We start from the raw sequence: 13,289 nt of genomic DNA, 5'->3' as shown, positions 1-13,289 counted from the left end.
ATGCTATCACCACATCCTGTGGCAAGGAGTTCCACAGACCGACCACGCGCTGAGTAAAGAAATATTTTCTTTTCTTTTGTCTGTTCTAAACCTCTCCTTTTTAGAACTTATTCCCCCGACCCGAATCTAAGTAGCTGTCCCTAATAAATGGCTGCAATCTAAACGAAGTGTCGGTCCATACTGCAGATTTGAATTGGAGCACCTTCTCACATGTCAAGGTTGCCAAAAATCCCTTACTGAAGCCCTTTACAAGAAAGTGGGGAGCTGTCCAAGGTGCTGATCCACCACACTGGCTTCCCATAAGCATTCATTGGAAGTGTAGGCAACGTGGCTGAGTTTAAAAACCCCCTCAGATAACCATAGGACTCCTAACCACCCTCCTTTCAGCAGAAGATATCATTACATCCAAATGCAGCACCTGTCATCGGCCTTAGCCAAATGATATCAAGTAAAATTCAGGTTGAGATCATTGGAGACACTGATGGGGTCGGAAATGAGCACTTGCCTTTCTTTCCCACTTCCTCAAAGTTTGGCAAAAACTTTTTCCATTCAGATACTTGCACTGGATCATTCTGGTTCCCATGAGGAATAAGTGAAATGATGGCAGAGGAAGGGGCATAGGGGTGGGTGGGTGGGAGAAAGCACGTTTCATTATGAACCCTTTTCCTGGACAACCCCAAAGGAAAATACTAAATTAGTTTTCATTGATCTTTCTGGAAGCATTTAAATCCTCCTCCCCACCTCCACCCCCAGAATCCTCTTAAGGGAAAATCCTCTAGCTACAATATGGCATTTTAGTTTAAAAAAAATAATCACGATTACTACACCTTCCTTCTCCATCCATCTACCCTTTTCCTGGCAGGGCAAGGCAAGTGGGGAGGAAGAGCACAAACAATATGTGTTGGGGGATATCTGTGTAATCTGTATTCAAAAAAAAGAAGGCATTGTTTCCCTCCTGTCAACAATAACAGATGGTTTTTAAACCACCATCATGGGTTTACAGTGGGGTTTCCCCCCAGTTTTGAACACTTTATATGGAAAGATTGGTCAAGGCCAGCCCATGACCCCATTAACACTCTATCCCTTCTATCTCCCTAATTACTACTACTCACTGAGAATCATACTGTGTGTCACATTCATGGGAGCCTCCTAGAATTGAACAGGTATTCCATTTTGGAGTGCTCACTTTACCAACATTGCCTACAACAGCCCTGTAAGGTAGGTTAGCCTTTTCCATCCCTATTTTGCAGATGAGCAAGGTGAGTGGAAGCTCTGGTTTTCCTACAGCCACCTGCTGTGTTTACGGCAGAAATGACCTTCGATCAAGGGACTCTCTGATGCATAACTCTGTCTAGGGTCTTTTTTTTCTTTAGTCACTAAACAATCTCTCTGGGGAGTTCTCCTATATAATAAGCCTAATGAATATCAGCGAGATCCACTCAAAGGAAAATCTCATCAAAGTGAACAGGGGTACTGTGCAACTCTCATCGATTTAAATGGGGCTTGCGCAGGGAATTTCTCATAGGGTAGTGCTTCAAGGGTCAAATGGTGCTAAGGTATTTGCACCCTGGACAATGGTGTCCTGTTCAAATGCGTCCCCGTCATTGGCATCCCTGGACATTTGTGTCAAAAAAAATGGACACAAATGTCCAATCCCAGGATGCATTTGACCAAAACACAGTGGTCCAGGATGCAATGGCCCTGTCACTGCATCAGATCTGCCTGTCTCCTTTGCTGGCACCCCACATGTAATGATACCCAAACTTTGCATAGGAATAGCTGTAGAGCATGTTTTTTTTTGCATGCAGACAGTCTCAGGCATCTCTGAGTAGGGCTGGAAAAGGCCTCTGTCTGAAAGTCTGGAGAGCTGCTGTCAGTCAATGTGGACAAGACTGATGGAGAAGGGTCTGCGTCCTACCTTCACATAAGCTCAACCTGATGTGGTTGTCTCAGATTACCTGTCCAGGGAGTTAGGTAGGGAAGGAAATGACACACTTACAGAGAGAATCAGTCCATTTCAGGTACTTCCAGATGGGACCTGTGTAGCAAGTGTTGCTTTCCTGCACCCCATGTGGTCTTTCCACACAGCAGTAGATGTTGCATGCATTGGGTACACACTAGCTGGACCCTCCCTTCTTTATACTCCCTGCCTCTCTCATGATCTATTGAAGCTGAGCATGCACTTCTTAATAACACTAATATAATCACATGTGGTTATTAATAAGCTGCTGTGCTGCTTCTTCTTTTTTTCCTTTCTCATTGGACTTCCCTCCTTAGTAACTGTGGTTATTTAAGCACAAAGAAAATAAAAGTGGACAGACAATGGATGGCTGATGAGGTCATGTGAACTCCCCCTGCCAAGAGTTCGTGAGCAGCAAAATGTGGCCATTTGGGTTTGTGGCTGCAGTCCTGTCCACACTTACATGGGAGTAAGCCCCATTGAATATAACAGGACTTACTTCTGAGTAGACATGCATATGCTTGGGCTCTAAAAGACCTCATCTGAAAGCGCCCTTAAAAAGGCTCCTGAAAGCTATTCTTCTCACCCTTTCCTCAGTGCTTCGTTTCTCAAACAATCTTGCCACCTGATTTATATTTCTAACCTCCTGATGATGAGGATTGCACCACCAGCATAAGTGGCGCCTTCCCTAAGTCACAAAGTCAGGTCTCTGCCCCAAGAAGAGTGCAAGCTAAAACCCACCAGTAGGAGGGAGAGAATAAAAGGAGAACACAAAAGAGAGGAAAGGGAGAGGCCAGGATACAAAGGTTAGCATACCTTTGTTGTGGCTTCAGATTTGGGGAGGGAAAGCCACTCTGTACATGCTCCTTAACCCTACTACACTCGTATCAGGGTTGACCCTGGCATTCCAAAGAGGGTCCCCCGTTGAACCCTGCTAGGAGGGAGGGAGGAAAGCGCCCCCCCCCCCATTGTCGAACAACCTAAAAAGCCTCCATTCAGCGGTCCTGCCCCATTCCGGTCGCGTTCACACGTGCACACAGAGCTTCACGCGGGATGCTCAACTAATAAGTTCGGTGAGGTTCCGCTACTCCCAAGTAAGCACCTCTTCGGCTCCAAAGACTAGACTTTGGGGGGGGGGTGCACCTAAAAATCAGTGCGGAGGGGGATGCTGTGCAACCCCAGAAGGGATCCAAAGAGGCTTTTCTCTCTCCTTCTCCCCAAACACTGAGTTCCTCGGTAGAGGACGAGAAGAGGAGCGGGAAGGGATGAGATCCACCCTGGCATCAGCTGGTGCCCTCCGCTGAGAGACAAAGAACGGCTCTCTCTCTCTCTCTTTGTTACCTCCAGGGATGTGAAGGGGGGGGGGGGAGGAGACTCCAAAGACGCCACACAAAGGCGCGGGGCTGGGGGGGAGGGAGACGACCAGCCACGGAGGGGATCTTTGTGATTTCGGGCTTGGGTTCGATGCCAGGCACTTGCACGGCTCCCCCTCCCCCGGATCGGGACCCCAGCTTCATGTAGGTCCACAAAGACCCCCAGCTCTTCCAGCGGCCCCCCCCCCCACTCCGCATCTCCCACCCAACAACCCCTTCCATGGAAAGAGGAGTAAGACAGGAGGGCGTGGGGGGGGCACGAACTCAGTACCCCCCCCCCTCCTCCAGATGCTCTCCTCCAACTCCTTGCCACTCAAGAGCCCATCCTGGGGCATCGGTCCGCCTCCGTGCCGGGTGGAGTTCAACTTTGAGACGGAGGTGGAGATGGGAAGGAGGCTGAATGGGTGGGGGGGGAGAGCCTCCTCCTAGTTTTTGGAGGGGAGTTCACGCCCCCCCCCCTCAACCCAGTCCCCCTGAACTTCTACGGGGTCTCACTCCCAGTGACTTCTCCCCCCCCCCAGCCTTCTGTACTCTCCTGGCCCCAGGCGACCACCACCCACCGCCGCGATCCCCCCAGGGTGGGGGGGGGAGCCCCAGACTTACGTGTCCCATCGAACCTGTTGGCGATGTTGTCCAGGAAGGTGTTCTGCGGCGCCAGCAGCCCCTTCATCACCGGCATGGCGGCGGCGGCAGCATGGGCACCCCCGCGGGGCTGCCTGGCGGGGGGTCTAGGCGGCGCCGCCGAGCGGCTCGGGCAAGCAGGGCGAGCGCATCCCGGGCGGGCTGCTGGCGCGAGAGGCGAGGCAGCTGGCGAGCCCTCCCTCCCTCCCTCCCTGCTAATCCCAGCCGTGCAATTAGCACGCAGCCGGTTTGGGGGGGGGGGAGGAGGAGGAGGGGAGGGATCGGGGGGATCCCGCCCCGATCGCAGCCTCCGCCTTTGCTCAGGCTCCCTCCCGCACTCCCCAGGTCCCCGGCACGCACCCTCGAACCCCCTTCCCGGGAGAGTCACACGCGCGCCACCAAGGGACAGACCCAGGCTGGGCAGCAGTCTATCTCCCGGTCCTCCTTGCTCCCTGCAACACGCAGCGCCGCGACTCCGCTCCCCACTGAAGTGGGATCGCTTCGTGCATAGAGGAAGACTGGTGCCCCAAACACAGGTTGGGGGGTGGCTGCCCGGGTGAGTCCCTACTGCTGGTCGAGGGTTCTAGTCCTAAGAGTACCAGGCAGTGGCGTAGCTAAGGGGGTGCAGGGGTAGCAGTTGCACCGGGCATCAAGCTTTAGGGGGCAGCAAGCTGAGCTTGACACTAGTGACCAAAATGGTGAAAATCTGGGTTTGTATGAATAATACCATCATGCTATATATCATTGGAAAGGTAATTTAATGCAGAAAGCTATGCAACAAACGGCACTGGAATATCTGTATTCTATCAAAAGTTGTGGCCAATTAACCAGAAAATGAAAACACAACTGCCTTGTGGAACAAAAAGTGGATTTGCTTAACTCCAAACGGACCTAGGAGACTGATTGTTCTGAGTGCCAATGAGATGTTATTATGATACAGCATGGAACCAATAACTTTTTGTTTATTTCCTCAATTAAATTTGATTTTATCATGCGGGGGGGGGGGCTACAAAATCTTCTTTGAACCCGGGTAGCAGATAGACGCCTTAGCTATGCCACTGACTGGGGTGAGGCAGTGGACCAAGTGGGTGGTGAGCAGCTAAGGTGAGAGGAGGTGGGTTCCTCCCAATTTTCACTTTTTAAGAAGCCCGGGTGTGATGTCACTTTTGTTTGTGACATCACTTCCGGGGCAACATTTTGAGCTTGGCACTGGGCGACACGATCATTAGCTACGCCACTGGTACCAGGAGCCATGGTGGTGCCCAAAGTGCCAAAATGTATAGATATTGGACTTTGAAGGTGGTAGGAGACCATTTACTGCTCTCCCTTTGGAATCTGGTTACAGAGTGCTGTGTGCCTGCTAAGCTGGAGACTGGTCCTCTTCTGACCCTTTGACCCTGTCCCTGGAGCCTGCAGCTTGGCTCATTTGCTGGTGGCATCTTTTGTTTTTTGCTCTGCGAACTCCTTTGGGCGTGCGGTCTCTGCTGATGGCACACACTGTGATCTGGTAGCGCCCTTCCTCTCAGCTGTGGAAGAAAGTGCCTGCAGATATGCTGTGGAAAAGGTGATCACAGCTCCCTGAATAAAGGGAGGACATCCCAGAATACTAAGTCTGGATGGCAGGGCCTGAGGACCTGCAGGGCCCAATGAAAAACATTTATGTGGGTCCCCCCGTGGGCCCCCCTACTCATCAGGATGAGCGGTAGTGGTGAGGCATCTGGAGGTAGCATCACCACCAACTGCTGGGGAGGTGATTTAAAGCCATGTGGACCCAGGGGCAGGAAGGACGGTCATCTGGAAGCAAAACTTTGCTCACGTTGCTCATTGTGACACCTTGACATGGAAGATTCCATGCCAGAGCATCAGCTACAGAGTGAGAGCTGCAGCTGTGGGTGCTCCACTCGCTGTCCCATTGCAGCACCCTCCAGGTGCAAGGCCCAATTTGGCCTAATTGGTCAAATTGCCATCAGTTCGGCCATGATTGGTGTGCGAGTCTGGGAAACAGCTTTGTCCCATCCCACCTCAGGCGGCCAAAAAACTTCTGGCAGTCCCAATGGAGTAGATGATGCAGTTTAATTCAGGAAGGAGACTGATGCATGGATGTGCCCACCTTTGGGTGGGAGCACGACTTGGGTGGAGCAGGAGAAGCTGCAGTCTCCCCACATTTTGAACCACAAAGATTTTTCTCCAGGTGCACAGTGCCCCAGAGCTATCTTGGAATATGCAGGGCTGACATTGGTGTTTTCATTTATTGTGTATGGCTTTTGGCTCTTTCTTTGCATCTTACCCCTTCACAGAAATCTCTCTCCTCCACTCTCAAGCAAAACAACATCTCCTTCTGCCTTTGAGAAGAGAATAGTGCCTATTCTCCTATACATACTTTCCTGGGAGTAAGCCCCACAGAATGCAATGGGACGTACTTCTGAGTAGACACACTTAGGATTGTGCTGTAGGTGACTTTTGGTTGCCTATATTAATCTCCCCCCCCCCCCCAGCCCTCATTCCAGCTCATTGTAAGCATAATTCTTGTTGGCAACCTTTAGTCTCAAAAGACTATGGTATCGCGCTCTGAATGGTGGTTCTGGAACAGCGTCCAGTGTGGCTGAAAAGGCCGATTCGGGAGTGACAATCCCTTCCACACCAGGAGCTAGTGCAGTCTGTCCCTGGTCTGTCTCCCTGGCTATGGGCCTTCCTTCTTTGCCTCTTTGCCTCAGACTGTTGGCCAAGTGTCAGAACGGCCCCTACACAGAACGGCCCCTACACAGGTAGGCCTGGACTCAAATCTAATTCAATCCAATGCTGTGGAGATGCTTGTTTAGGTTTCATGATGCCCTGCATGGGTTTTGTCTCTTCACCTGGGAGAGGCAAGATGTCATTTGGATAAAAGCTTTGCCCTAGAAATCTCTTTTCAGTGCTAGAACTCAGCTCTGCAACATGTGATGTTACGCTGAAGAACAGGGTGCCTTTAGCTACATGTGTGTGGAATTCAAATTAAGATCAGTGGCAGGTCTTAGCCTGGAAACCTTATCAAATGGCTAACCTTTATGCACCAAAAGCAATTCATACTATCACAAACCTCAGCATAGTTCTGTTACCCACGTTAATCATATGAGAAAGCAAACTAGAGGTTAGCTTAGGGGATGAGATGCAAAAAGACTGGGGTTCCCTGACTCTTCTTCAGGAGCTCCATGAGCACATCACAAGTGGCAGCCATCTCCTCAGCACTGTGCCACTCTATACATGCACTGGCACTCTGGGGCTCCCCGAGACTTCACACATGCGCTGATGCGGCTCCCCAAGGTTCTGTTTTGGAGTACAAAGGGCTCTGGAGACCAAAAAGTTTGAGATCCACTGTGTTAACCCAGCTCTGCTCTTGTTATAATTTTGTTGCTTCTCTGTTTGCAAAAGTGAGGACAGGGGGATTTGTGGGGGAGGAAGAGAGACTTTTCTGGGGAGCAATATAGACTCACATGTGGGTTAGTTTGTGCCAGGACTCAGTCTTGGGTTGTACGAAGTAATTAGTACATTTGCAGATGTGCAAAGCGTGTCCCTCTCACAGCTAACCACAAAAGGACTCAGCAAGTGAAATATCCAGGCAAGCACAGAGCATCTCCACTTTTGGTTTTGGAGATCAAGATCTAGAAACACACAAAAGAACCAGTCAAACAAAGAAATTCAGCGGCACTAAAGCATCCAGCTTTCTTTGCAACACTGCCCTCTGGCTGCCAACCAATGCCTAGTCGAAACACATAGCAAGGACAAGCATGATGGATGAATAGAAACATCTGTTAAATGTATAGGTTATTAGAGACAGATTCTTGCTCCCGGCCCTACTAGACACAATCTGGACACAACAAAAGCTATTAATGTGGAACCTGCTAGGAAAATGCCATTGGCTCAAAAAATCCTTAGCAGACACTATTGGTCTGAGATAACAATGGGAAAAGGACCAGTTTGGGCAGGAGAACAAGGACAGGAAATCAGAGTTCTCCAGGTAACATTTTGGTCCCCAGTGTAGCTTTCAATCCCTCTGTATACACACACTCTTCTGCATCTCAATCACCTGCTCCTGAGCTGTGAACGGCAAACCTTTCACCACTTTCCCTGCAGTATGAATAGAAGCAATGACTTTTGTGTTGTGTCAACCACTGTTTTTAGTGTTGTTTTAATCTGGGCGCTTAATTTTGTTGCATGTTGTTAAGTTTCTCCATCCTTCACTCCCACCAGGGTTGCAAGAGGGGTGTGCTCCTCTTAGTGTCTGGGGGGCTGTTGGTTCAACAGATCCCCCAACTAGGCCTCAGAGTTCAGCAGTGGGGAGAGTGTTACTTCACCTTCTTTCACCTGGCTCCTTCCCTGGGCTTGCCCCATTCCCAGGGGAAAAGACACGGAGAAACCCTCAGGGAGCCTGTGCAAAGAACTCTCATCACCCTCCCCCCTTAACCCTGGGCCCTTCCCTTCCTAGGCTGTCTCTCCCACCTCTACCCTGCACTCCATGTGCTCCAGTCCTAAGGTTAAAGATAGGGAGGCCTTCATCCTGTGAGGAGCATCCAACTCTATGGCTTGATGGCCCGGCGGGGGGGGGGGGTAGTGGGAGGACTGGACATACAACCCTGCGTTGACCATAGGGTGCCAGTGGCAGCTCCCCAATCTGGGTTGTGATGGGACAGCTGGAATCCCTGAGACTGTGGGGCAAGTCTGGAAGTGGACACCTGTTATTTTAACTATGGTTATTTATAATTTTTTTCCTGTATGCCTTTTTGTGTATTTTTCTTAATAGAAAAGCAGCCTAAACATATTAATTAAGTAGTTAAGGCTGTAATCCTATACCTGCTTATCTGGGAGTAGTCCCATTGAATTCAGTGGGACTTACTTCCAAACAAGCATGCATAGATAAAGCATGCAATAAAGCATGCATAGATTGTGCTGTAACTTAGTGAGCTTAAGTGCACTCTGCTTAACTAACAATGCCATCCCATGCGTGTCTTCTGCCTGCCCCCACAGTCATTCTCAGCGCAGTCGTGCGCCACTCGGAGGGAGGTCGGCTGCTTCTGCCGGTGGCTTCACTCTGGGTGTGTCAGCTGCAAGTGAGAGAGGCAGAACTGTGACCCCCGTCAGCTACACAACTGCTGCCCAGGAAGACTGCTCGGAAATGTCTGTTATACAGTAGCTGGGCTGCTAATAGAAGACAGTGTTAACTCTAACCCAGTGGTTCCCAAACTTACCTGGGTCACGGAGCACCCTGCAACTTCTTCTTCCCAGCTCAACTGGGCACTGCCATCTTGTGAAATCTAAGATGGTACCACCCAAGTCTCGCCCAAAAACCCAAGAGATTTTGTGAAATCCAAGATGTTGGTACCCTGGAGGGCAGGTAGGAAAGACCACCAGGACATCCCATGACACCCCTGTGATGCGTCATGAATGCCCTAAGGCAGGGATGGGCAAACCGCGGCCTGTGGGTCACTTTTATTATTATTATTATTTTTCACATTTTTATACCGCCCTTCCTCCAAAGAGCTCAGGGCGTTTACACAGCTGCTCCTCCCCCCTTTCTTGTCTTCACAACAACCCTGTGAGGTAGGTGAGGCTGAGAGAAAGTGACTGGCCCAAGGTCACCCAGGAAGCTTTGTGGCTGAGGGGGGATTTGAACTGGATCATCCAGGTCTAAGTCCACCTCCCAAACCACTACACCACCCTGGCTGTCACCCTTTTCACCCTTGGGGACCCCCAATCCGGCCCGCAGGGAGCCCCCCAGTCTCCAGTTAGCCTTTGGCCCCTCGGAGGCTGTTGGAGCCTGCGCTGGCCCAACTGCTGGTTGTGACTGCCAGATGTGAGCTGCCAGCTGAGTTAGAGAAAGGCCTTTTCAAATCTCCATGTGTTTTCTGTTTTTCCCTGGGCATTATCTTCCCATTGCCTCTGAACAACTTATGTCTCCATGTGTTTCTGGCTCGGTCTGTTTGTTTTCACTGTGCAAGAGGTGTGTGCCAAACAGTTCATAGTTCTCATATGGTTCTACATGCCTGTATTCTAGTTCTCATGTGTATTATAAATAAGCTCAGTAAAATTCATTCATTCTTATAAGTTCTGTCTCTAAGAAAGTATTCATTTATGTAAATTTATTCAAATTTGAAATGTAAATTAATTCTTTTTTTCACAGCCCCCATCACAGTGGCCACAGAGATGATGTGGCCCTCCTGCCAAAATGTTTGTCCACCCCTGCCCTAAGGCATCACATCACACACACCTGCTCTAACCCATGCTCTGAGAAGTCCTTGTGCTACCTGCCTATCAACCTCATTTCAGATGGTGATGGGTATGTAGAGCAGAGCTTCTTCCAACTATCTTAATAGACCAGCAGAATCATACATGAGCAGGTGGTCAATCTGCACTTTGCATTGGACCCAGAAACAGATCAGGAGCCACGTAGCTCTACAATAATGGAGTAATATGATCCCACCCTCAGGCCCCCAATACCAACTTAGTCCCAACATTCTCACTCAGCTGCCTTTCCTACCTTCTTCTTGCCAGCTGCGTAATTGACAGACATTGACAAAGCGGCTATGAAACATAATGGTTTTATTTGGAAAAGACCAGAAGAGGCGTAGATGACAGGTGTTTGAAAAGGGACACTTACATAAGGGAGGGGGCGTGACTTGCTTGTACCTCTGGTACAGCACCTGGCTTGCAACATAGGCAACACAGGTGATTACAGGTGGCCAAGAGGACTCATATGAACTCTTTGTCATGTTGTTTCTGCTTGCCTTACTGCTCTCCATCTGCAGACACACTTTAAGGAATGGTATTTGCAGCACCAGTCTTCTGTATGATTGGCAGGTCCTTGTCACGGGGTGCCTGGCAGCCCCTGGCTGAATCAGGCCTCATGGCGTACAGCCCTGGAGTTAGCCAAGTGCTGGGCACCTGCTCCTCGGGCTCTGATGCCAGCTCACTCACCCGCTTGCCCATGGTGAGAATCCCGGCAGCCTGGTTATCAGAGCTGTGCAGCAGGTGGTAGAGGCGGCTCTGGAAGGCCTTGGTGGCTGCGGCGCTGCCCCGCTTTCCGAGGGTGAGGATGCCCGCCGCATGATTGCCCATTCCACGCAGGATCTCAAAGATGCGGCAAGAGCAGCTCTTCTGAAGGCAACAGCCTGGGACGGGTTGTTTGGCCACAGAGGAACACAGCAGAAGGAGCAGGAGCAGGAAAGTGGCTTTCTTGAGCTGCAGAGACACAGCACTGAGTCAACACGTCTGCGCACGAAAACATTACAGCCAGAGGAGCAGTCACAGCACCTCTTCAGTAGGGGTTCAGTGCATGGTAGCCATTGGTCACAAAACCAGCATGGGGGGGGGGAAAGGTGAGAAATGGCTCCATGGGGTGAACCGTGTTTTTAAAAAGTGCACAAATGAACTATCTTAATTTGATTTTTTTTTTTAATTATTTGTGCACAATTTTCAATGTGTATGTGCCTAATTGAAGTTCTGCCCTCATCCGTCAGTGTGGTTAGATGGAGTGCAAGCCTAGCTACCGCCAAATTCTCAGATCTCATTCGTAGGCTACTGGTGTATTTTTAAGTTGCCAAGTAAACGTTGCGTACTCAGGATCCCTTCGTATGTAAAGGCAAAGCTAATCTGTGTTCAGTGGTCTCGTGCATGCAGCCTTGTTTAAGAATATAAGAAGCATCAGGCTGAATCAGACTGAAGTTCAACTAGACTGAGTTGTAGAAAAAACACTGCATAGAAGTATTAATTATGGCAAGCTAACATGACCAGAAATGCGTGAGGACAACAAGGTTTTAGTGTTCCAAAACAAAGTTTTAAAATACAAAGTTTAAAATGCGACAATAAAGGTTTAACATTTCAAAAATTCACCCCATCTCAAGTCTGTTTAAAAATTTACTTCACCAAAATGTTCTTCATCCCCTCCATTTCAGCAGGTTTTCTGCAGAATATCCCCCCCCCCAGCCTCATAAAACACACTCAACCTGTCAGTTTGAAGAGCTTGGAATAGCATGTTGGCAATGAGCCTGCAGCTCTGTAGTGAAGGTCTACGCACAGAAGGTCCCAGTTCAGTTCCTGACATCTCCAGGTAGGGTTTGGCCTTCATCTGGAACCCTGGGAAACTGCTTCCGGACATTGTAACAATACCTAGATAGATGAGTGGACTGCCTCAGTGGAAGGTAAAGTCCTGTGTTTGGTTATGCTCATAGCGTTATGTGCTCTTGGCCCACTTCTCTGAGCAGTGTGGTTCCAGCTAGAGCACAATCCTGGGTTCAAAGCTACTTTTGGTGGGGAAATCACTGGAGGCTTGTGGTGTTTTTGTAATAGTTGCTTCACTTACAAATAAACATGTTTGAGGATTGGAGGAAGTGGGTGCCAGTGCGTTTGTAATCTCAGTTACAGGGATGTCCTAAGTATGCTAGCTGCCAGCTCTTCCTCTTGGCTTTCATTCCAGTCTCTCTCTCTCTCTCTCCAGAAACATGCTTCATTCACTCCCAAGAGTGGGAAGGACTTGCCTTGCACTTAGTCCCTCCTTTCGTGTAGGTGAACCTGAAGAATCTGCAAGAGAGTCCCATTCAATGAGCCATTACATCTGTTAACCTTCTTCGTCCGTTCCAAGGAACTGGTTAAGCATTGCCTGAAGACCTGGTTTTAGTGCCATACTTATTTGCAACATCAGATCCCAATGTCACAATGATCTTTTTGACATGTGAATATGCCATCCTAAATCCAAATCTGTGTACTGGCTCCTGGTTTTATTTCATATCACCTTCAAGGTTCCATGTCTTGCTTTCTAAACTTTGTGGCCCCTATTTCATCTCACTCAAAACCCCATTTGTCCACAAACAGCAGGCTTGGGACTCAGGACGCTGTTTCTCTACCACCAGGCAATTTATAGGTGAGATGTGGTGCCTACTTGCTTAACCACTCCCCCTGTTGTCACTTGCCTGCCCCCCCCCCCAGCCGATTTGTTCCTAACTGTATTTTTTGCCAGTTCAAGTGGGAAAGGCAGATGGCAAAGACTGCAGGAGAAATGCAGAAGATGAAGAAAGGGTTGAACACCCCACCTGTTCTTTCTCTCCCACAAATGGCTTGTCCACCTGGCCCACTGCTTTGTAGCCCACAGCCCAGATTCCCAAACCTGTATTTACCATTGAATGTTCAGTTTGGCACTTAGGTAGATCAACGTTTGACTAGCCCGATGGCTACATTTCAAACCTCTGCCTGGCCTAATGGTTGCAGGTACAATGAGAAACACAGATAGGCTCTGAGAGATTGATTGGGAAGCTTTTGTTGTCATAGCAAAGTGGGCACCAAATACTCCAGGAAATGTCATTGATGGG

General features: G+C 49.4%; 1 protein-coding gene across 1 annotated transcript in view; it reads right to left on the bottom strand.

Annotated features, from left to right (window-relative positions):
- KCNH4 (potassium voltage-gated channel subfamily H member 4) overlaps nt 1–4,012 on the bottom strand; it is a 55,773-nt gene extending 51,761 nt beyond the window's left edge. The window contains exon 1 of the mRNA XM_066627178.1: nt 3,937–4,012. Coding sequence (XP_066483275.1) covers nt 3,937–4,012 — 76 coding nt within the window. The remainder of the gene's footprint in view (nt 1–3,936) is intronic.
- Between the last annotated feature and the right edge of the window lie 9,277 nt (nt 4,013–13,289).

This window comes from Tiliqua scincoides, chromosome 5, assembly GCF_035046505.1.
Source record: "Tiliqua scincoides isolate rTilSci1 chromosome 5, rTilSci1.hap2, whole genome shotgun sequence".
Lineage (NCBI taxonomy): Eukaryota > Metazoa > Chordata > Lepidosauria > Squamata > Scincidae > Tiliqua > Tiliqua scincoides.
This window is presented reverse-complemented; position numbering and strand designations above follow the sequence as displayed.